We start from the raw sequence: 25,509 nt of genomic DNA, 5'->3' as shown, positions 1-25,509 counted from the left end.
TAAGAGAGGAGGAAAAAAGCTCAAGAACCCTAGTTCAAGAACGCCACAAGCTCCAGCAGTTCCAGCCCCGAAACTTAAGTATTTTTCTGTGGATTTCATCACCAGGTATGTGGGATTTCACTAGTAGGTTCCTTTCACCCATCGGGTCCTTGGTTTCAGTCAGTTCTTGATTCTCTTATCATGATTAAAATGTAGGGTTTCTAGAACTTTGATATAACTTCATGAATTTATTAAATATGTCTTGCAAATCATATTATCATGTTATAACTCAGATTATCGCATGAAAATTTTAGAACCCTAGTTTGTATTTCTTTAGTTCTTGAATTACACATGCTAGGTCATATATTTCAGACACTTCAGATATACATGCCTCAGTTATAAATGCATAATCACCAGAATAAATGTTGCATTCTCAGTTTTCATGTTTAGTTTCAAGCTATCCAGTATTTATAGAAATTTTTATATAATCAGTTAATTTAAAAATTCATTGGGAGTAGCATAATACCTAGTTGGACTAGGGTTTAGCATACCCAATAGTCCCAAAACTACTAGTCAAGTAGGTTGTAAGTCCCCTCTGTGAGCAATCAGTTTAGTGATCACGCCAGCATGCCTTTATACCTTTGGCAGGATATATTGGGTCCTCTCGATGGGGCATGTACATTGGATTCCACATTTAGACAGGGGTTGGGGTTTTTTTTTGTTTTTGGCTGAAATCCCATTGGGAAAAAATATAAAGATAATCGAGTTTCTTTTGAGAAGGAGTTAATTCCCAAAAGAAATTCACACTCGTTCCCTTCTAATAGTATTTTCTGTGCATAAAAGGATTAACAAAGAGGATCTTAGAGAGATTTGGACAAGAAGAAACCATTCCGTCAAGTGTTGGTGTGTCGTTCTTGTTAAAACGTGCGAAGCAGAGGTGTGGTTTCAGGTTGGTTGAAGTCTCGTTGTTTCCTTGCTCGATGACGTTCCCGTTCGTTGCCTTCGAAAACGTGATTCCCTTCTCTAAAGCTTTCTGTATTCGTTCCAGTTTAGTGTAGTGTTTCGATCATGAGTCCGTTACTGCGATTGTTGGGTTGTTATGGTTTGTTTTTTTGTGTTTCATGGCTGTTGAAGAAGTTTGCTCTACTTTCTGAACTTGCTGCTTCATCTTATTTGGGAGTTTTTGCATCTGTTTCTTGGTTTTGAGTATGTTTGTTCGGTTTCTTTAGTGTGTAGTCTGTTGTCTCACATCAAATGAGTGGTAAATGGTGATTAGTTGTTAAGTTTTTTTTAAGTTAGTTTCTTGATATGCTTCATTTGCGTTGAGTCTTGTATTATGGGGAGTGGTACGATGTGTTTCTTCAATGTCGAAGTTTAGTGTATTCAGCGATGTGAATGACAGAAAGGGATATTTTCCCTTAAGTTGGGTCTGCCATTGCTGTTGCCCACTGTTGAAGGTGTCTCTCAATGACACTTATCATTGTGGAGCCATGTTGACTGGTTGCGTTCCTTTTCTCATGTATTACAAGTTTGTTTCATTAAGTTTTCTTGATATTCTCCATGTACGCCGAGGACCCATTCAGAGCAGCCTATCTGTCGTTATTAGGTAGAGGTAAGGTTGAGGCTTCCATTGTGGGATGGTACGACATGTTTTCTTGTTGCTAGGACTGAAGCTTGCGCCCACTGTGGTTCTTTTCATATGCGAAGTTCAAGTAGATTATAGTTTGGTTTATTGAATAGCCTCCCTATTTGATTACCTCAAGTATTTTGTAGTAAATTAATGGTATTTCGTTATCTACAACATATTATCGCCTGAGTCCGTTCTAATCAAACTTTGTCGATTACATGTTGGCAAATCTATTCTTCATTATGTCGATTGGTCGTTGCCTGGGTCGAAAACATCAAATTGTTTGATTTATGTTTGTTTTGGCGTGACCTCTGTTCAACAGTGGCATAGCGACATCTTCTATGTTCTTTTCACCGCGTTTTCAATATAGCGTTAAAGATAATATGTGATTGTTTCGGTCATTTCTTTAATCCTGCTGATCATGCGCCTTTCCTAGCCTGAATGTCAAACTCATCCATTTATCTTAGATTGTTGCTGCCTGCAATAAAATATGTGGCAATCACTGTATGCATTTTATGTTGCAAGTTGGTTATTAGACTTAACATATAAAGACTTCATGTTCTTTTCTTAACTCTTTTGTGTTTCATCGCATGTGAAATTCCTTTCGAGTCCATTTTGGGACTCCACTCCGTTCTTGCATTTTGGGAGAGCCATAAAGGCTCGGAAATTCTTTCCATCGAGTCAACCCGTCAAAGTCAAGGATCGCGTAAAAGGATTGAAGAATTGAAGAAGTTGGAAGAAGAGAGACTGGAAGATTTTTTCTTTATTTTATATTGTATTTTTATTTTGTAATGGGCACAAGCTTTACTTTCTCATATTTTATTTTGTATGTTTAACTTAGGACAGGTGAACGGGTCAAAACCCAAAAACAGGTGGGTCAAAAATTCGGTCAGGGCGAACAGAACCCGAATTTGGACCCAAAAATCTCGCTCTCTCTCTCTCTCTCTCTCTCCCTCTCCCTCCCTCCCTCTTTACTTGTTTATATGTTTCCTGTGGTTTATCGTTAGTTTTAGGGTTAGAAAAACTCCAAACCCTGTCGAATCCCTTTCTATTTCTATCAAACTTAAAGCTAAACTAAGTCTTAAAATGATAATGTTTCAAACTCATAATTTGGCCTAGATAAAAATTTAGGAAGTTTAAACTTCAAAATTCGCAAACATTAAAACGAACATAGTCAAATTGTTAATCGCCGGAAAACTGTAGTTAGCGGAGCTTCTTAGGTGCTTTCAACACCTTCCTAAGACGCTAATAGGAATCCCGAACCCTTAAAACGTTTTCAAAACAATTTTCCTGTTTGAATTGTTGGAAAACAAGTTTTCTTAATTTTCCTTAAAAATTAAGTGGCGACTCCTAAATAATAAATATGTATATTCTTATTATCATGTTATTTTATAAATACTTAAAAATCATCACAAAATAAAGATACAACTCCCCCATGCCTTTTACTATTGATCTCGAAAAGGAGCAAAAAGTAATAATTTCAAACTCTTTCATTCAAAAATCCAATGGATTTCTCACCAAAATTTCTATTTCCTCCCCTATAAATAGTTCTCATGCTCAAGGGATTTGGAGAGAGGCTGGGGAGTTGAGTTTTGAAGCGATAATTACTTTACACTAGAAAGTTTCAAGTGAATCTATAAAATATAGTTTGCAGCTGGTTTTGAACTTCTTAGTTGTCTATTTGTACTTGAATCTTGTGGTAGAAGAATCATTGCTCTCAAGCTCATTGTCGTCTCGAGATTGCTGCCTCAAGAAAGGTAACCTCGCCTCCTTTGTATTCGGTTTCAATGTAGCGTGTTATATGTGTTCAATACTTGGTATATGGTCGGTTATTAAGAGTATGTGGTTCTTTCTTTTTAATCTTTGCTTAACTTCGCTCTCCTGCGAGTGCCTGGGTAGTAAGCACGAGTCAAACATTTGGGAAGTTAATTTGATATTATATGTTGGTCGTTATATTCATTATATCAATTTTATGTCTATATAATTAGTTGGATCTCTGTCTTGCTTTGTTAGAAATAGTTTAAAGTTCGTTTGCTCGGTAGAGGGTTTATCAACTGCGTCGTTTGGATTATTCACCGTTTGTTGGAGTTTTGTAAATATGATAAGAAGGAGGTTGTAGTCTTGGTGACCTGCCTTTGTTCCGTTCTCATTGTCATGGATTTTGTTAATACTATTTGAATTTGCCTAGTAGATGTGTCTAACCTATCTTATCATTTAGTCGAGATTGTGTTTATATCATTTGGTTTTAATTCATTGCATTGCTTGTAACTCCAATGCTGTAATGCACCAGTTAATTAAGTTTAATCCCATTTTCAGCTATCAAGATGGCCTTTCACTCTCATTTGATTTGGAAATATCAATACCCTGAGCATGACATAGGTTCGACATAGTCTTTATGGTATTAGATATTACTACTCAACAAATGCCCCTTTTGTTTTCTCATGAATATTATAGTTGTTTATGCTTTTAGAATTTAGGTTTGATGGATTTGTATGAACAAAGATGCTTCCATGTTTAGTTATAGATATTTAACAATGTTTTCATCCTCCACCTAAAGTAAATTTAACATAAATCATTATCCAAATTTGGCATAACGAATAGCTAGTTTTATAGATTTTTTTTTTGTTTTAGGATCTCACATTTTGTCCATTTATTAATCTTCTTTTAGTTTCTACCATAGGCATACAAAGATCAATTTGCTATAATTTTAGTGTTGTCTGATATGTGTCTTCTCCTATTTATTATTATTATTATTATTTCTTTTCTCTTTTAGAACTTGTTGAAATATCCATCTTTTGTTTGCTACTAATATGCAACATGAGTAAATTGCTCAAATGACTCTTAGTGTGATTTTAGCCTCTTGCTGGTGTTAGTTTAGCCTTATTATTTTTTTTGCCAAATATTTGTTGATATAATTAGGAGCTATTAACTTATACGAATTCTAATTCTTGTTGTTCTCATTTTGCTACATGTGAACTCACATGGAGTCCAAGGTGGACTCAAATCCTTTCCCTTTCGCATTTTGAAATGGGACATAAAGACCCAAATTCATTTTATTCCCTCTCGAGTCAGCCCCCATTGTGATTGGTGAAGTGGATGAATAATTTGAAGATGTTAAATAAGGGCTGGAAGTTGAAAGATAGGTGTTCGGAAGGCGAAAATAAGTTGTATACGATTTTTATAAACTCATATACAGGTTCATGGCAGAAAATATGCAGACAAAAATAAAATTGAGGTGTTCAGAAGCAGGAGATACACAAAGAGAGCTGATATATAAGTTAATATACAGCGATATACTGTCTATGTATACAAGAACGGGATTGGGTTAAAACCCAAAACTTGCAGTGAAATTGGCCCAAGAAAGGGCCCAATTTCATTGTCTCTTTCACTCTCCTAATTATTTTGATTATGTTGACTAATTTCATTTAACTCTAAATTTAGAATGATAATTAACTTACTTAAATCCCCAAAAAATGAATAATTTTTTTTTATATTGGCTTACTATATAAACATCTTTTACAATAATTTATTTTTATGTCAAGTATATGAGTAAAATTAATATCTTTAGTTAAGTCAAACCTATGTTCTTAAAAGATATATATTCTTTAATGATTTTCGCTTAATCATTTTATTATTTTAAAATATTATTTTAAGTTAGGTGAATCTTTTATTCTTCCATTAATTAAAAAATGGGTTTTCATTCTTAAATTAATGAATTTGGTTTGAGTTATTATCTTTTTAAAGTGATTAAAAAAATTAAAAATAATTTTGTTTGGTTAAATTATATTTACTTATAATTAATTCATATAAAAAAACTTTAATCAAAGTTCCATTTTGTTATAAAATAAAAAATAAAAAATAAAAATAAAAATTGATATTTTTTAAAATATTTTCTTAAAGTTGATCGAATATTGTTAATTATTATATTAAATTATGTTTCTAAGATAAATAAAAAAATAATAAAAATTAACTTAAGTCATAGGATAACCGCGTGTTAGCGGGTGCTTCAAATGCCTTAAAAACCTTCTTGAAGCATAAATAAGAACCTCTTACCTGTTTTCTCTAAATTTATTAAGATTTAATCTGTTAAAATCTTTTTAAATCAAGTTTTCTTAATTTCTTTAAAAAGTTAAGTGGCGACTCTTTCTAAATATTCTTCTAAATCGTTTTATACTTGGAACATTTCAAAAAGTGATTTTTCTAAGGATAGATAAATTACGGCATAACAGAAATGGCGACTCTGCTGGGGATTTAATAGGTTCTAACCATAATAGACTTAGGTTAATTATTAATGTTTTTGGCATATGCTTATTTGTTTGCTTATATTACATGCCTAATGCCTTATTTTTTATGCTTATGTGATATAAACTGTTTATCTGTTATTATTTTCATCAATTGTATATTTATATTGCTTTATAAACTGTCATTCCGTTCATATTTCTCCACTTATTGGAAATTCACATTATCATACGTACACGCGAGGTGTGCTTTGTGCACCCGCAAACTTTTTTCAAAGTTCCTAAAGTTAGGACAGTTGCTTTATAAACAGTCATTCCGTTCATATTTCTCCACTTATTGGAAATTCACATTATCATACATACACGCAAGGTGTGCTTTGTGCACCCGCAAACTTTTTTCAAAGTTTCTAAAGTTAGGAGAGTTGTAATATGCGCGGGGTGTCCGGATCTTTTTCCGCGTAACCGCGTAGCATTCTCACTCGAGTTGTCCACTCAGGAACCTTGTGCCTAGAAATCCAAATCTTAGAAAACATAAGATAGAGCTAAACCACCCCTCAATTTAAGTCATGCATGCATATGCCTTAGATGGATCTATCAAGGGTATCGATTCAACATTTAAGAAGTCCACCCTTACGTCAATGGGTTTCACGACCCAACGACCAACGAACATGTTTGTGCAACGTGATAATGATAGACAGATGCAAGCCTAAATTTGACATAGTGAGTTTGGATGTTATATGTTTATTTTATTTTATTTTATTTTTTTTAAATTTGTAGATGAATTCAGTCCCTCAAGTGCCCAAAATTAGGATGGTAGAGGTTTTCCGTACAAATTGAAAACCTGGTGGGAGAATTTTACTCCAAGTGAAAAATTAGCAATTGCAAAAAGGTTGGGATGCCTCCCTATGCTATTCAAGGTTAACCCAGACAAACATATGATTAGAGCGTTGATTCAGTTTTGGGATCCAGACCGTGTTGTGTTCACGTTCAAAGACTTTGAACTAACATACATTGGAAGAAATATATTATTTCACGAGCTTGAAGTATCGAGGAAAAGGTCAAATTATTCCTCACAGTCAATCAGGGAAGAAATTTCTTCGGTACTTAGGACTGAAAAATGAAAAAAAAACATCAATGCTTCGAACATAATTGGGTTTCTCTGGATTACTTATATGAAAGGTATGGACGCTCAAATAGTTACAAAGTGTTTAGGAAGGAATTCTCTTGCACTCTTGTTCATTAGCAAGCTAAACGCCCTATCACATTTACTGTGGCTTTACTAGGAACTTTAGTGTTTCCACGAGAACATGGTCATATCATCACATGCATATGTTCAGTGGCTCGTGTACTTTTGAAGGTGTTAATGGCGAAGATCTCACTCTAGTTCCCATGATTTAGCAGAAATATTTCGAGCTCTTGGGAAATGTAAGATAGGGGAAGCAAAGTTCTTTGAAGGTCGCAACCTTCTTTTACAAGTGTGGGCACTGGAACATTTTCACAAGCATAAAATATGGATGACATATGCTTTAGCAACGTAAATCATATTGACAGTTTTTTCGACAGGACAAAAATGTTTATATCTCCGGTTGGTACTGATGATTGGTATGAATATCTGACCTCCTGCACCAGTGACCAAATTCAGTGGAAATATCCATTACTCTCGCATTCCCCGGCACATATCAGATGCAAGAGGTCCTACTATATCGAGCTTATTGGGTTAAAAGGTCTCCAACCTTATGCTCTGGTGCGCGTACTTCAATAATTTGGTCGAGCACAAGTAATCCCTCATCGAGCCAACATGAGTGTTTCTAAAGTTTCCTTCGGACCAAACTTCAAAGTTCTTAGAGCCACAGAGATACTTCATGAATGAAACAATATTCTCACGATGGATATAGGAAAGGGTCCCGAAAGAGAAATTCTAGAATATCAGGTGTGGCTTCGAGAAGATCGCAACAGCATAAGTCCAGAAGGCGAATAAGGTTTTGAGGATATTGGGACGACGATCTGGATAAGGCATTTTCATCTCGGAACGAAAGCGGTCACCCCTGAAATATGGGCTCAAATGGAAAGTATAATGCAATATTTGGATAATGCTAGAGCAGGGCCTAACAACGTGGAAGCGTCATCATCACTTCCTCCACCGGCATGATTGATAACAACATTCAAGCTGAATCTTAGAATTCTCTTTATTTTGTGTCATTTTTATGTTGTACCATTTTATTGTCTGGTTATTTTGTCTTTGTGTTCCAAACTCGAGTTGTCACAAATTAATGGCTTGGATCAATCTATCATAATCACATTATGTTTGACGTTTAGGCCTACCTTTGGCATAAAAAGGTCACAAATCTAGGACGTGATATAAATTATTTGTGTACTGCTTGATATAATTGTTGTGTGTTGTGATGTATTGTTTTGTCTAAAGCAGAATTAATCCACTATTATTTTTAGATCACCCTAAGCATATATTAAAATTCACAACAATAAAGTTCGTCCAAATCATTCTTGAAGATCCATTTACTCCAACTTTCTTAAATTTTTATTCACCCGTCACAGGAAGGTCAATTTGCTAGAATGTCCAAAAAAGACGTCAACGCACCAATCTCACCCAGTGCTTCGGTTAGTGACAGAGAAACTAAAGAGTTAATGTTCAAACAATTTATCGAGACTAAAGAGAGGATAGTTGCAGCTAAAAAGAGACTTTCAATACTGGACCAAACTGAATGGATGCTACGAGAGTAAATTATTGAGGTTGACATGGAAACAGCCTCAGTGAAAAGAAATATTGCAAAAATCAATCAATAGATAATTAATATCACTAAATCAACTGCAAGGATCCCCGAAATTGAACGAGCCATTAAAAAGATAAATTTTGGGAATGCTTCTTCCATGAGAGGAAAAGGAAAAACAAAAGCAGGTTCAGATGATGAGAGCACTGGATTGTCACCCTACGGTTGAAAGGGAAATAAAGCAGTGTGGGGTAGATTTAGGTTCATGTAACGTACCTCTTAAGTTACTTTTATGTAATTCGAACTACGTCGGGCCTGATTTCCTTGGTGGATACGTAGGTAGCCTACTTAAGGCTCAGTCCCTATCGTTTTAATATTTATTCTCCATTATTAGAGAAAGATTCCGAAAATTTCATGAGTGGAAGAATTTAACAGCATTCTATGCAAGTCGGCCTTCCTAATTCTATCACAGAAAGATTAATTTCCATTAGAGTCCTCCCGTTCTCCCAAAATATTTCCGTGGATTAATCTACTTAAAGCAAAATGACACTTATGTGTGTTTTTTTTTGGTCAATTTATTTGCATATCTCATTAAAAACAAAGAATAACATATGTGTCTTTTGAGTGATTTTCTCTACAGGTAAACATTGATCTGTGTTGAAGTCAAACTGGAAGACCATCCCTACTTTACAAGATCTAAAGCAATCATACCATCTTCCCTGATCACTCTTTGGATAAAGGCAAAAGCAAAATGACTGGTACTTCTGAAGAAACAGGAATAGTCGATGTGACCATCAGAAATGTTGAACTCACTGATCAGAGTGATTTGATCTCTCAATTAATGCAACGAATTACAGATATGCAAGAAGAGCTTCAACAAACCAAAGATTTGGCCAAACTGGCCATTGCATCGAATGAACCACCCCTTGAAACTAGAAGACCTCTTCCTCATTTTCCATCATTAAGTTCTCCGTTACCCAACTACTTTCCGATCCATACCACAGGACCCATCACTTCCACTCCTAATCCTCATACCATTGACTTAACTGTATCCAACGCTCCTTACGCCAGCACTTCCTACCAAACACCACCACCAATACAAAATCAGAACCAAGCACCTGGTACTAATCGTTCCCAAAACTTCATGCCAACCTACCAAATCCCACCCTCAGTCTCCAATAATCCACGTGTTTTGCCTAGCCAGCCGACATACCCTTCCGTAACATTCCAAATTCAACCAGCCTACACAATCCCTGAACCATGTCCTAGCTTTCCTGTTCAGCCGGAGCTGGATCACTATGAAGACATGGAAAATGAGTGGAGGCTCAGAGAAGAAAAGCGTGAACAAGAAATGAATGTCATGAAGGAGGCCATCTCTAAGCAGTTAAAAGTGTCCAAACTTCAAGGAAAATCACAAACTTGAGTATGAAGACCTTTGCATGCACCCTGATTTGGAAATACCCGAAGGTTACAAAATTCCAAAATTTGAAACCTTCAATGGTATTGGCAATCCCATGGCTCACCTGCGAGCTTGTTGTGACAAACTTGTGGGTATTGGGAAAAATGATGCATTAATTATGAGGTTGTTTAGTCGAAGCCTGAGTGGGGAGGCGTTAGAATGGTTCACATCTCAAGAACTCCGTCAGTGGTCTACATAGGGGGCTTTAGCCAAAGATTTTTTGGAAAGATTCCTTTTTTGGAAAGGATGTTGCCCATGATGGGACAAAAGTTTTCGGAGCTGATCAAAATGGGAGAAGCCATAGAGGATAGACTCAAATCTGGGAAGGTTACAAGTCTCACTGCTTTGCAGGCCGCCAACAAATCCTCACCATCCATGGCCGCAGGATTTGCTAGGAAAAAGAAAGAGGATGTCTCTGTTGAATCTTTTAGCCCAAGGTCAAGGCCACAAAGGTATTTTGGGTCTGGTTCTGCCATCAGAAACACCAACCAATTCTCCACCGTTAATAATTACCAACCACCTCCACAAGCTCCACTTCCAATCTACTATGCACAACAGAACTACCAACCATCACCATAGAACTACCAACCATCACCACCTATGTACCAAAATCAACCACCAACCTACCAAAATACACCACCAAATCACCAAGCCAATGTACCAGCCTACCAAAGTCCTGGACAAAATAACCCAAATACCAATAATTTACCCCGCCCTAACCTAGAAAGAAAGCCTCCCAGAGTTTTCACTCCTTTGGCAGAAACACGTACCCAACTCTTTGAGCCTTGAAGAGCAGCTGGATTGATCCAACCAGTAGACGCAAGGACAATTAATCTAACAACAAAGTTCTTTCGAGCGGATCAACGATGCGCTCACCATTCTGGAGGAGCAGGACATGATATAGAAGGGTTTATCAATTTAAAACATAAGATTCAAGAGTTGATCGATAATAGATTCATCACTCTTCAGGTCCCTTCCCCCAATGTGAATCTTAACCCATTATGGAACATGGGGAAGCGACCATCAATATTATTGAAAGTGACGAAGATTGGCTCGCTAATGGGACCGTCGGTAAAACAAACGTCAACTCACTCATAACAACAGTGACCTCTTTGACCATAAAGGTTCATCCAGAGTTTGTTGTAATAACTGCACCTCATCAGGCATTTGCTTTGGCAAAGGAAAGAAACAACGAGCAGCCTAAAGAAAAGTTCATTGTCCAGGCGGCTACAGCTCAAGGGATGACACGTTCTAGAAGATGCTATGTTCCGGAAGAGTTAGCTCAAGAAACACGACGAAAGCAGAACCAAAAAAGGCCAATCACAGAATGTGAGGCTGAAGAGTTTTGGCGAAAAATGCAGCCTAAGGAGTATTCCATTGTCAAGCATTTGGAGAAAACTCCCGCTCAAATTTCTGTTTGGGCTCTATTGATGAGTTCTGAGTACCATCGAAAAAGCATAGTTGAAAGTACTCGATGAAGCATATGTACCGACGGGAACAAGTGGTGATAATCTGGCAACTATGGTTAGTCATGTCATTGGGAGTCACCAAATCTCTTTTCGAGAAGAGGAGTTACCAATTGAGGGAATGATGCCTGAACACCTTACTAACGACTTGAGGAACCTTGCAGATAATAAAAATCCCAACTTGGATAAGACAGATATAGTCAACTTAGGAGATGACGAGTCGGTTAGAGAAAACCCGAGTCAGTATCCATTTGACAGCAATATAAAAGGAAAAATTGGTCGAGCTGCTCAAACAATACATCAATGTGTTTGCCTGGTCTTATGATGATATGCCAGGATTAAGCACTGATATTGTTTCTCATAGGTTTCCTATCAATTCAGAGTATTGTCCGGTAAAGCAGAAAACCAGAAAGTTCAAACCTGATCTGAGTTTAAGAATAAAGAAAGAGGTCATGAAACAGATCGAATTGAAGGTCGTCGAAGTGACGAAGTATCCCACTTGGTTGTCTAACATTGTTCCAGTAGCGAAGAAAGATGGAAAGATTAGGATATGCGTGGATTATCGGGATCTCAACAAAGCAAGTCCAAAAGACAATTTCCCGTTGCCAAACATCCATATACTCATTGATAATTGTGCTAAGCATGAGTTGCAATCTTTTGTGGATTGTTTTGCGGGATACCACCAGATCTTAATGGATGAAGAAGATGCAGAGAAAACAGCATTTATCACCTCTTGGGGAGTCTACCATTATCGAGTGATGTCGTTCGGCCTCAAGAATGCTAGAGCCACTTACATGAGAGGTATGAACACCATATTCCATGATATGATCCACAAAGAAATTGAGGTGTATGTGGACGATGTCATCATAAAATCCCGCGAGAGTTCAGATCATCTAGCGCACTTGGAAAAGTTCTTTGACATGTTATGTAGGTATGATTTGAAGTTGAACCCAGCCAAATGTGCATTTGGAGTACCTGTAGTGAAGTTACTCGGTTTCATAGTTAGTAGAAGAGGTATCGAGCTTGATCCTTCCAAGATCAAGACAATTCAAGACTTGCCTCCTCCAAAGACTAAGAAGGAAGTAATGAGTTTTCTGGGGAGACTGAATTACATCAGTCGATTCATAGCCCAATCAACGGTTATATATGAACCCATATTCAAGTTGTTACGAAAGAATGCGCCAACCAAGTGTACCGAAGAATGCCAGAAGGCTTTTGACACTATCAAAAGTTACCTTTCAAATCCGCCAGTATTGGTGCCACCACGCGTGGGTAGTCCTTTGTTATTGTATTCATCCGTCTCTGACAATGCATTTGGGTGTGTGTTGGGACAACATGATGAAACTGGAAGAAAGGAGAGAGCTATATACTACTTTAGCAAAAAGTTCACATCGTATGAGGCTCGTTATACCCTCTTAGAGAGAACTTGTTGTGCTTTGACTTGGGTTGCTCAAAAATTGAGACATTATCTGTCGGCTTATACAACACATCTTATCTTAAGAATGGACCTACTCAAGTACATATTTCAGAAGGCAATGCCCACAGGAAAGCTAGCAAAATGGCAAATGTTGTTGAGTGAGTTTGACATTGTATACATGACTCAGAAAGCAATCAAGGGCCAAGCCTTGGCCGATCAACTTGCTGAAAACCCAGTAGATGAAGGATATGAACCACTTAAAACGTATTTCCCTGATAAAGAAGTATTGTTTCTAGGGGAAGATATATCAGAATCATATCCAGGTTGCAGAATGTTCTTTGATGGAGCACTTAACTCTAGAGGATCAGGAATTGGAGCAGTATTGATATCTGAATCAGGACAACATTTTCCAGCAATAGCGAAGCTTAGATTTTGATGCACTAATAACATGGCTGAGTACGAAGCTTGTATTCTTGGCATCAGAATGGCTCTTGACATGAACATTCAAGAATTACAGATAATTGGTGATTCAGACTTGTTGATTCATCAAGTTCAAGGAGAATGGGCCGTGAAGAATCTTAAAATCTTACCTTACGTACAACTGGTACAAAAGCTATGTAAAAGATTTAGGAAGACCGAGTTCAGACACACCCTGAGAATAGAAAACGAGTTTGTTGATGCTCTCGCAACCATATCATCCATGATACAACACCCAGAAAAGAGTTACATTGACCCACTTAAGATAGGTTTAAAAGAACAACCAGCGCATTGTTTACATGGAAAAGGAATCGGATGGAAATCCATGGTATATCGATGTGAAAAGGTACTTAGAAGCTGGCTAATACCCTGAAAAAGCAACAAGTAGCCAAAAGAAAACAATAAAAAGAATAACAAACAACTTCTTTTTGAATGGGGAGATTCTTTATAGGAGAACTCTTAATCTGGGATTACTACGATGTGTGGATGCTATAGAAGCCACAAAATCGCTTGAAGAAGTTCACGCTGGAGTGTGTGGGACGCATATGAATGGGTTTACATTAGCAAAGAAAATCTTAAGGGCAGGATACTTCTGGATGACTATGGAAAATGATTGTGCTCGATTTGTCCAAAGATGTCATAAATGTCAGGTACATGGAAATCTGATCAAAGTACCTCCTCACGAGCTCAATGCAATGAGTTCTCCTTGGCCATTTGCAGCATGGGGCATGGATGTTATTGGACCAATAGAGCATGTTGCCTCCAATGGTCATAGGTTTATTTTGGTCGCCATTGATTATTTCACGAAGTGGGTCGAAGCTGCTTCCTATAAAGTTGTGACGAAGAAAGTTGTGACTGATTTTGTTCGCAATAATTTAATATGTCGTTTTGGAGTTCCTGAGTCTCTCATCACGGACAATGGTGCAAATCTTAAAAGTCACTTGATGAAAGAGATATGTGAACAATTCAAAATTACCCACCATAATTCAACTGTATATCGTCCTCAAATGAATGGAGTTGTGGAAGCTGCCAATAAGAACATCAAGTGGATATTGAGAAAGATGATTGACAACTACAAATGTTGGCATGAAAATTTGCCTTATGCCTTGCTAGGTTATCGCACCACAATTCGAACTTCGACTGGAGCAACTCCGTATTTGTTAGTATACGAAACAGAGGCAGTGATACCGGCTGAAGTTGAGATACCGTCTTTGAGGATTATTCAGGAAGCTGGATTGAGTGATGCCGAATGGGTTCGTGATCGATATGAGCAGTTAACATTGATTGATGAGAAAAGAATAAGTGTCGTTTGTCATGGCCAGTTGTATCAACAGAGAATGATTCGTGCTTTCAACAAGAAAGTAAGAGTTCGAACATTTGAGGTAGGTCAATTGGTGTTGAAGCGCATTTTCCCTCATCAAGAGGAATATAAAGGGAAATTTGCACCTAACTAGCAAGGACCGTATGTTGTCCACAAAGTACTGTCAAGAGGATCTTTGGTCCTAGCAGAGATGGACGGTAGAGTATGGAGAAAAGCTATCAATTCAGATGTCGTCAAGAGATATTACATTTGAAGAATGTTATTTCTTTCCTTTATTTCCTTGTAATCGCAAATTGTTCGTAATCATTGTCACATTAATCTTTGGGACATTCCTTTTGTACTTGAAATACGTTCGACTTGAATTCTCAAAAACAAGATAGGTAGGCGGCCTATGTCGGCCTCGGTCGTTTTCTTATCAAAATTTCTTATTCATGTTAACCGTAGATAGGGGAACTATGTTTGACCTGATTCCTGCCTCAACGGGATACGTAGGTGCCACAAGGGTTCGGTCATATTCCCAATAAGATTTCCATTTCCCTTCATAATGGAAACTGGGACAGAATTTTTTAGAGGATCTAAAAAATTCTACACGAAGAGTTCTACACGAAGAGTTCTTTCTTATAAACAAGGGTCAAAGATCATACCAAAATATCCGATTAGGGTATGATTTTGAGGAAATATCCAAGAAATTGCAAGATATCATGACCTTCGTGATTACCATCAAATTTCTTTTAAAACATTTAACTGGGACAGAATTTTTGAGGAAGGCCTCAAAAATTCCATCAAGGGTACTCAGAACGTCAGAGTCAACTTCAAGTACTTCAATATGACATATTTACAAGGAGTTCTGAAATTCCAACAAGATACCTATCATGACAGAATCTGAGACAAAGGGTTTTGTTTGTGTCGTGCATGTCGTGACAATTAATTGGCAGAGATTTTCTTTAAAACTATGTTTCTAAAAACTTCATACATAACAAGTGTTTTAATTTAAATATGATCTTGTCTTTTGTCTATAGCGATTCGTAGGGTCAACCAAACTTCCAAAGATAGCAAGATAAGAAGCAAGACGATTGGAAGAAATCAACACAGATCAGTGTTCCAAAACTAACATTGTTTTTGTGGATGCAAGAATAAATAAGATCATCAAAGATAATATATTTATCAACCAACTATTTCGAGAGAGCCTATCAGCAAATATCTGATTATGAGTGAAACAATCTACTTGACCAAAGAATACAATATTCATAGTCAAATCCATTGTATTCAAACGCCCAGAGGACCATTCATATTCAAACTGCCAAGAGGGTCATTCATATTCAAATGCTAAGAAGACCATTGTATTCAAACGCCGAGAGGGCCATTCATATTCAAACTGCCGAGAGGGCCATTCATATTCAAATGCCAAGAAGGCCATGCATATTCAAACTGTCGAGAAGGCCATTCATATTCAAATTACGGAGAAGGCCATTCATATTAAATTGCCGACAGGGCCATCATATTCAAAAGCCAAGAGGGCCATTCATATTCAAACTGCCGAGAGGGCCATTCATATTCAAATGCCAAGAATTCCATTGTATTCAAATGCCGAGAGGGCCATTCATATTCAACTGCCGAGAGGGCCATGCATACTCAAACTGCCGAGAAGGCCATTCATATTAAATTGCCGAGAGAGCCATTGATATTCAAACTGCCGAGAGGGCCATTCATATTCAAATGCCAAGAAGGCCATTGCATTCAAGACGCCGAGAGGGCCATTCATATTCAAATCGCCGAGAGGATCATTCATATTCAAACTGCCGAGAAGGCCATTCATATTAAATTGCTGAGAGGGCCATCATATTCAAAAGCCAAGAGGGCCATCATATCCAAACGCCGAGAGGGCCATTCATATTCAAACTGCCGAGAGGGCCATTCATATTCAAATTCCAAGAATGCCATTGTATTCAAATGCCGAGAGGGCCATTCATATTCAAACTGTCGAGAGGGTCATTCATATTCAAATGACAAAAAGGCCATTGTATTCAAATGTCGAGAGGGCCATTCATATTCAAACTGCTGAGAGGGCCATTCATATTCATACTGCTGAGAAGGCCATTCATATTCAAACTGCCGAGAAGGCCATTCATACTAAATTGCCGAGAGGGCCATCATATTCAAAAGCCAAGAGGGCCATCATACTCAAAAGTCAAGAGAGTCATTCATATTAAACTGCCAAGAGGGCCATCATATTCAACCATCAAGAAACATTAGTCTGTTTTTCACCACTGCTATACTAAAAGAAGAGTACAGTGAACAGTTTTGTCGCAAATATGAGATACATGTTTTATTTGCATTATGCCAAACTGATAGAAGTTAACGTAAAATATTCAAGGAGAACAATTAAGTTCCAACATGGTGCGGACGACATCAAAAGGGATGCAGCACAACGAGGAACTTTTTTCTTCGCAGCGAACTGGGACATAGTCCAAAGAGGAGTGTCAAACTCTTAGGACGCGAGCTGAGGAGCAACTTCCACCACAATCAAACCACACCCCTATCAAAAGACGTGTGGGTTTTTCTTTTAGTTCATCTATTTCAATTTCACATCCACCAGAGGCAACTTTCTAATCTGAGTGACAGCGCACCACGAACTTCGGAAATTATGTCCATGTAAGTTCTTACTTATAGATGTGAAGAGCTCCACATTCATGACTCGGAGGTTGCAAGCCTATTTTCCACACTCATTTTATTTTTCACTCCTCCAAAGCCAAAGGTTATCTTGCATAATAGATTTCCTTTTCAACCGATCGAGCCGAACTACAAACAACCTGATTCCGTAGGTTTAAGGATATGTAGGCGGGTTCAATGTTGAAAACTCGGTTGTATTCCGACCCTTTCTTAAATCTTATTCTCGAGTTTTCCGTTCTCTTCATAATTCAATATCAAGATAGCTTTTGAAGTCTTTCATAATAGTGCGTTAAATCAAGCATATCGAACTACAAGCGGTCTGACTTCTCATATAGCCTGAGAAATGTAGTAAACCTGCTACCGGGGCTCGGCCATAATTGCTAAAGTCCGTACCAAAATCCTTTTTTTAAAAGATGAGAATGTGGTCGGTCAAAATTGGATTCGTCAATTTTATTTGCCTAGAATGATCTTTCATCATCCAAGTCAAACAATGGACAATTGTTGACACCCAAGTTTGGCCCTCCAATAAATAAATTAATCATCGAGCTTTTTAAATTTCAAACGATTTTCAATAATTAGTTTTATAAGAATTTCAAAATAATATATATATATATATATATATATATATATATATAGCTTAAATATCTTTATATATATATATATATATGGTTTGCAAGTTATCTTAAATAGCTTTGTTTTTATTTTATTTATAATTTTAAATAAATTTATATGTTCTATATAATTATATGATTAGTATATTTTATGAATATTTAAAAATTATCTCAAAAAGAGTTTTTATATTATTAAGTAGGTTATAATTTTGAATTAATGAGTTTCATGAAATTCAAAATACTTAAAAATTATTTTTATAGGACTTTTGTCATTTTATATAATTTTAAATAATAAATATGTATATTATTATTATCATGTTATTTTATAAATATTTAAAAATCATCCCAAAAGATTTTTATGTTTTAATTAGAAACCTTATTAATTCACTTTATTTTAAGTTATAGTTATAATTTTGAGTTAATTAGTTTATAATTAATTTAATTATTATATCTTGTTAAGATTAAGAGGATCATTAATTAATTAATATTAATTCATCTAAATTTTTACTCAATTGGCTAACTTCTTAATCCCTATTTGGCTGTAATTGCAATTCAATTGAATATCTTTTTCACTTCCCTTTTAAGCTCTTTTTTCAGCTTTAGTTTTGGGCCCAATTTCAATTCAATTTTCAGCCCAGCAACAAAACAATCAGCAGCCCACACCAATACACAATTCCAAAGATACCTATTCTCAATAACAAACCCAATTTGTTAAACATTCCCAACCCAACAGCAATACCCGACCCACCCTTGTAGGTCGCTTTCTCCGTTGAAAATCAGCGAGAAACCAGCGAAGAACGCAGCAAAGTACGCTGCAAGCTAGACACACGCCGTCTTCTTCTTCTTTTCCTCAAACTCGGATGGTTCTAGCTCCAAACGGCGCTACAGTACCATCGTCGTCCTTCTCGTCCCTTTTCCCCCTTTTGCGGATTTTCAGAATAAAGATACAACTCCCCTATGCCTTTTACTGTTGATCTCGAAAAGGAGCAAAACATAATAATTTCAAGCTCTTTCTTTCAAAAATCCAATGGATTTCCCATCAAAATTTCTATTTCTTCCTCTATAAATAGTTCCCATGCTCAAGGGATTTGGAGAGAGGCTCGGGAGTTGAGTTTTGAAGCGATAATTACTTTACACTAGAAAGATTCAAGTGAATCTCTAAAATATAGTTTGCAGCTGGTTTTGAACTTCTTGGTTGTCTATTTGTACTTGAATCTTGTGGTAGAAGAATCATTGCTCTCAAGCTCATTGTCGTCTCGAGTTTGCTGCCCCAAGAAAGGTAATCTCGCCTCCTTTGTATTTGGTTTCAATGTAGTGTGTTATGTGTGTTCAATACTTGGTATATGGTCGGTTATTAAGAGTATGTGGTTCTTTCTTTTTAGTCTTTGCTTAACTTCGCTCTCCTGCGAGTGCCTGGGTCGTAAGCACGAGTCAAACATTTGGGAAGTTAGTTTGATATTATATGTTGGTCGTTATATTCATTATATCAATTTTATGTCTACATAATTAGTTGGATCTCTGTCTTGCTTTGTTAGAAATAGTTTAAAGTTCGTTTGCTCGGTAGAGGGTTTATCAACTGCGTCGTTTGAATTATTCACCGTTTGTTGGAGTTTTGTAAATATGATAAGAAGGAGGTTGTAGTCTTGGTGACCTGCCTTTGTTCTGTTCTCATTGCCATGGATTTTGTTAATACTATTTGAATTTGCCTAGTAGATGTGTCTAACCTATCTTATCATTTAGTCGAGATTGTGTTTATATCATTTGGTTTTAATTCATTGCATTGCTTGTAACTCCAATGCTGTAATGCACCAGTTAATTAAGTTTAATCCCATTTTCAGCTATCAAGATGGCCTTTCACTCTCATTTGATTTGGAAATATCAATACCCTGAGCATGACATAGGTTGGACATAGTCTTTATGGTATTAGATATTACTACTCAACAAATGCCCCTTTTGTTTTCTCATGAATACTATAGTTGTTTATGCTTTTAGAATTTAGGTTTGATGGATTTGTATGAACAAAGATGGTGCCATGTTTAGTTATAGATATTTAACAATGTTTTCATCCTCCACCCAAAGTAAATTATAAATCATTATCCAAATTTGGCATAAAGAATTGCTAGTTTTATAGATTTTTTTTTTGTTTTAGGATCTCACATTTTGTCCATTTATTCATCTTCTTTTAGTTTCTGCCATAGGCATACAATGATCAATTTGCTATAATTTTAGTGTTGTCTGATATGTGTCTTCTCCTATTTATTATTATTATTATTATTTCTTTTCTCTTTTAGAACTTGTTGAAATATCCATCTTTTGTTTCTTACTAATATGCAACATGAGTAAATTGCTCAAATGACTCTTAGTGTGATTTTAGCCTCTTGTTGGTGTTAGTTTAGCCTTATTTTTTTTTTTTGCCAAATATTTGTTGATATAATTAGGAGCTACTAACTTATACGAATTCTAATTCTTATTGTTCTCATTTTTCTACATGTGAACTCACATGGAGTCCAAGGTGGACTCAAATCCTTTCCCTTTCGCATTTTGAAATGGGCTATAAAGGCCCAAATTCATTTTATTCCCTCTCGAGTCAGCCCCCATTGCGATTGGTGAAGTGGATGAATAATTTGAAGATGATAAATAAGGGCTGGAAATTGAAAGATAGGTGTTCGGAAGGCGAAAACAAGTTGTATACAACGTTTATAAACTGATATACAGGTTCATGGAAGCAAATATGCTGACAAAAATAAAATTCAGTTGTTCGGAAGCAGAAGATACACGAAGAGAGCTAATATATACATCAATATACCGATATACAGTCTATATATACAAAAACGGGATTGGGTTAAAACCCAAAACTTGCAGCGAAATTGGCCCAAGAAAGGACCCAATTTCATTGTCTCTTTCACTCTCCTAATTATTTCGATTATGTTGACTAATCTCATTTAACTCTAACTTTAGAATTGATAATTAACTTATTTAAATCCCCAAAAGATGAATTATTTTTTTTATGTTGGCTTACTATATAAACATCTTTTACAATAATTTATTTTTATGTCAAATATATGAGAAAAATTAATATCTTTAGTTAAGTCAAACCTATGTTCTTAAAAGATATATATTCTTTAAAGATTTTCGCTTAACCATTTTATTATTTTAAGTTAGGCGAATCTTTTGTTCTTCCATTAATTAAAAAATGGGTTTTCATTCTTAAATTAATGAATTTGGTTTGAGTTATTATCTTTTTAAAGTGATGAAAAAATAAAAATAATTTAGTTTGGTTTAATTCTATTTACTTATAATTAATTCATATAAAAAAACTTTAATTAAAGTTCCATTTTGTTATAAAATAAAAAATAAAAATAAAAATTGATATTTGTTTAAATATTTTCTAAAAGTTGATCGAATATTGTTAATTTTTATATTAAATCATGTTATTATATTAAATCATGTTTTTAAGATAAATTTTAAAAAAATAAAAATTAACCTAAGTCATAGAATAACCGAGTGTTAGCGGGTGCTTCAAATGCCTTAAAAACTTTCTTAAATCATAAATAAGAACCTCTTATCCGTATTCTCTAAATTTATTAAGATTTAATCTTTTTAAATCAAGTTTTCTTAATTTCTTTAAAAAATTAAGTGGCGACTCTTTCTAAATATTCTTCTAAATCGTTTTATACTTAGAACATTTCAAAAAGTTATTTTTCTAAGGATAGATAAATTACGGCATAACAGTTGTCTCAAAAGCCCTTCAACGACCAGAACCTAAAATGTTGGGAAAAAAGAGTAATGGGGTTAGCACATCACTTGTACTAAGTATGAGACCATATGCACACACAACATAAATTCATGCTAAAGAGGGACATTTCAATAAAGTATGCAATTTACTTTGAAAAGACTTATGCACATTCAAGAAATCATACCAAGCAATAAGACATATTCATTAGAACAAGACCATGTACATCACAACCAAAGCAAGACTATCACTCATGAACCCTCACTAAGTCTACTAGTGCAATGACTAAGCAAAGCCCCATAACCTTACTTAATCAAGTACACTCAATAAGAACCATAAGCAATGTCTAACTTCACATAACATATCATTAAGAGTATATAACATTATACTTTAGCAATAGAGACCAAATACATGTTCATAAGTGAAACCAACATAATGTAATATCATCAACATGTAAGATCATCAATATACATATCATTTACAGTTATAAGCATTTGCATATACAAGAACATCCTCCTAAGACTCCTTCAAGGCTAACTAGTGCAATGTATAGGTAGAGTCCCATACCCCTACCTAGACTAAGCTAAATCCCTTTGATCATCCTAGTTAGAGTTCATTCCTTTAGTTCATTTTACCTTTTTGGGAACATCTTGCCTTAATCGAAATAGAACACATGAGATAATGTGAAATTCGGTGTCATGGAACCCTACACTGAAGGAAGGCAGACTACTTGCCAAGGTAGTACCAAAACATGAGCATAGCAACTGCGTGGATCCACTAGCTAGAATTCCTATGGGGACAACATAGTTCAAGAACTAGGAGAAATAGTTGGGACCCTCTTTATGCTCCATGCATTTTAGTTTCCAATCTAATGAGCACATTAGTGATCCTTCCATTACAAATCATACTAGTAAAGTTAGCACATTTACATAATCATATCATGATAAGGCACATTGTTAAGTTATTAGAATCATTATAACATTTATATCTTATCCAACAACTCACAATCCATAGCTCAAGACATTTCAATTCAATATCATATCAACCCTAGCAATCTTAACATAAGGTATACTTCAACACAACATCATCACTTAATCACAAGTAATCAAAATTAAAGTAAAGAATAGAGATCATAAGACTTACCCAATCTCCTTCATAATTCCATTATCAAGGTCTCACCGTCAACCCTCCAATTTAAACCAACAATGGGTGTAATACCATCACATAATAATAACAAGTCCAATTGAATCATTATACAACAATTCATCACTAGTTCATAGCCTAGAATTAGAGGCTTAGATCAAGTTCATAATCTACTTCATAACACAGGTTAATTACTCAAGAGCTAGTATAATTGGATTAATATAAATCACAATCTACTCATAATTAGCATAATAACAACATCGGATAGTATTCACTCACTAACCAAGCCAATTATATCAATACTATACAATTCAATTTAAGATCCCAACCTAGGATTAAGGAGAAAAGGTCTTCTTTCCACAAGCTAGGTCAGTGCATCAAGAATTAATATAATGTAACCATAATACATGTTAATCTAATAATTATAACCAAAATAAATCATAAACAAAGTAATTCACAAGTTCAATTTTGTATTGGAAGAAAACCGACTTATAACTCAACTTTTTGAAATCAATTTGGAGGAACCCTTTGGGGAAAGAATTTCCAAAGGTGAAAGGAATCTCATACCTTATAATTGATAAAGTTTGATGGAGAAACTTGATCCTTTGCATCCCTAGAACCCACCTCTATCTTGGTCTTCAATGGGGTTTCTTTAGTTTTTTTCCAAATTGCAAGGGTCCTCCTCAAGGGCCCTTGGTTGGTCCTTGGGGAGTCATACCTAGATGTTTCGACTACAAACTAACTCTAATATGTGTTAGACACACTTTCACAAATATTCATCATTTTCCGACTCTTAAATATTAGTCAAATAGGCTAAGGCACACTAGCACCTCATTGAACTAGTTTCCGACCGTCATGGACGTTTCTTGACGTTTTGATTCCTAAAATTCCAAAATGACTTATATTCATTATTTTTGACATTAAAACAGTGACACAACACCTAGACACTCATGTTAGGCTCTAGAACATGCCTTAGACTTTTGAAGTGTTACAATTGTTTATGGGTTAATTATTGTAGTTCTTAGTATTTGAACTAGTTTTATGGAAGAATTCATGATTGAACCCTTTTCCCCTATCCCTATGTTTTGAATTGAGGTTTAATTGATTAGTGATTATATAATTGACTTAGTTCTTATATATTATATGATGTTATTAAGTGAATTGGTGGATGAATATTGTTGGATTGATGGTAAGATCTTGAAGGAGTCTTATGAAGGCAAATTGGTAAGACTTTATGATCTTGAGTTCTTTACTTCAATGATGATGGCTTATACTTGATAATGGTATTTAATTGAAGTACTATATGTGATTATATTAAGAAGATGATGATATGATGATTATGATGAAATGTCTTGACTATGTGAATTGTGAGATCATGTTAAGGGTATGATGATACAAGGTTGAATATGAATCACTTGTGTGCCTTACTATGATATGACTATGATGTGTTGAGCTCATAAATGAAGGGTTATTATGAAAGGAAATTCTCATGCAATACCTAATGAGCTAGTGACATTATATACAAGGGGTTAGTCTCCTATGACCTATATTAAGCTATGATGATTAAGAATGACTTAAATAAACTTCAAAAAGGGACTTTAGCTTAGCACCGAACGAACTAGTTATAAGAGGTGTCCCTTCCAAATGTTGGAAGTTAGGTTCACAATGGTTCTGTGAGATAGAGATGTAAGTTTTTCAAGACATATCTCCTAGTTTCTTAACTATGTTGTCTCCATAGGAATACTAGCTAGTGGGTCTACCTAGAATGCTATATTCATATTTTAGTTCTACCTCGTAAAGTAGATCACCTTCTTTTGGTGTAGGGTTTCATGACACCGGATTCCATGTGTTAGCTCATATGGTCTATTGTTGGTTAAGGCGATTGTCCCCTGAAAGTAAAATGAAAGTGATAAAGTGAATACTAACTAGGGTGACTTGTGGGGTTCTACTTAGTGTAGGTAGGGGTGTGGGACTCTACTTATATATGGCACAAGTTGACCTTGAGGGAAGTCCTAGGATGTTGTTCTTATGCACTTATAATATGAATGAAATGTATACGATGACTTTACATGTTGATGATCCTATATGATGTTAGTTTCATTGATGAACATGTTATGGTCTAAATTGATATATATGGTGAAAAACATGCATGATATGAAAATATATGAAAATGTAGACATTGCTTATGGTACTTTGCTTGGTTTACTTGATTATGTGGGGTTATGAGGCTTCACATAAGCATTGCATTTGTAGGCTTGGAAAGGGGTTTTGAGTAAGGGTCTTGTATGTTATGATGCTATAAACTCTTGTACATAAATTATTGTTGTGACATTATGTTGGAGTTGTTACGTGTATATGACTTAATATGATGTTATTTATATGGGTGTTACCTTATGCTAATGTTGGCTTTGTGTTGAGTATGAACTTGTCTTAAGTGATATTATGATTTGTTGACTTGTATGTGCTCTTATATGTGCATAAAGGCTTTGAAAGTAACTTAACATGGTTTTGAACAAAATGTCCTTTTAAGCATGATTTCAATGGTTTTACTTGCATAGGTTTCCATACTTAGTAAATGTGGTTGTACTAACCCATATTCTTTTCCTTTTCCCAAACGATGTAGGTTCGGGCCATTGAAGCAT

The 25,509-nt window shown here is 35.6% G+C and overlaps 1 protein-coding gene across 1 annotated transcript; it reads left to right on the top strand.

The window, feature by feature from the left end:
• Positions 1-13,360: 13,360 nt before the first annotated feature.
• LOC138339329 (uncharacterized) lies at positions 13,361-13,762 on the top strand. Its single transcript, XM_069290921.1, has one exon. The coding sequence runs from the start codon at positions 13,361-13,363 to the stop codon at positions 13,760-13,762; it is 402 nt and encodes a 133-aa protein (XP_069147022.1).
• Positions 13,763-25,509: the final 11,747 nt, after the last annotated feature.

Source organism: Solanum lycopersicum, chromosome 11 (genome assembly GCF_036512215.1).
Source record: "Solanum lycopersicum chromosome 11, SLM_r2.1".
Classification (NCBI taxonomy): domain Eukaryota; kingdom Viridiplantae; phylum Streptophyta; class Magnoliopsida; order Solanales; family Solanaceae; genus Solanum; species Solanum lycopersicum.
This window is presented reverse-complemented; position numbering and strand designations above follow the sequence as displayed.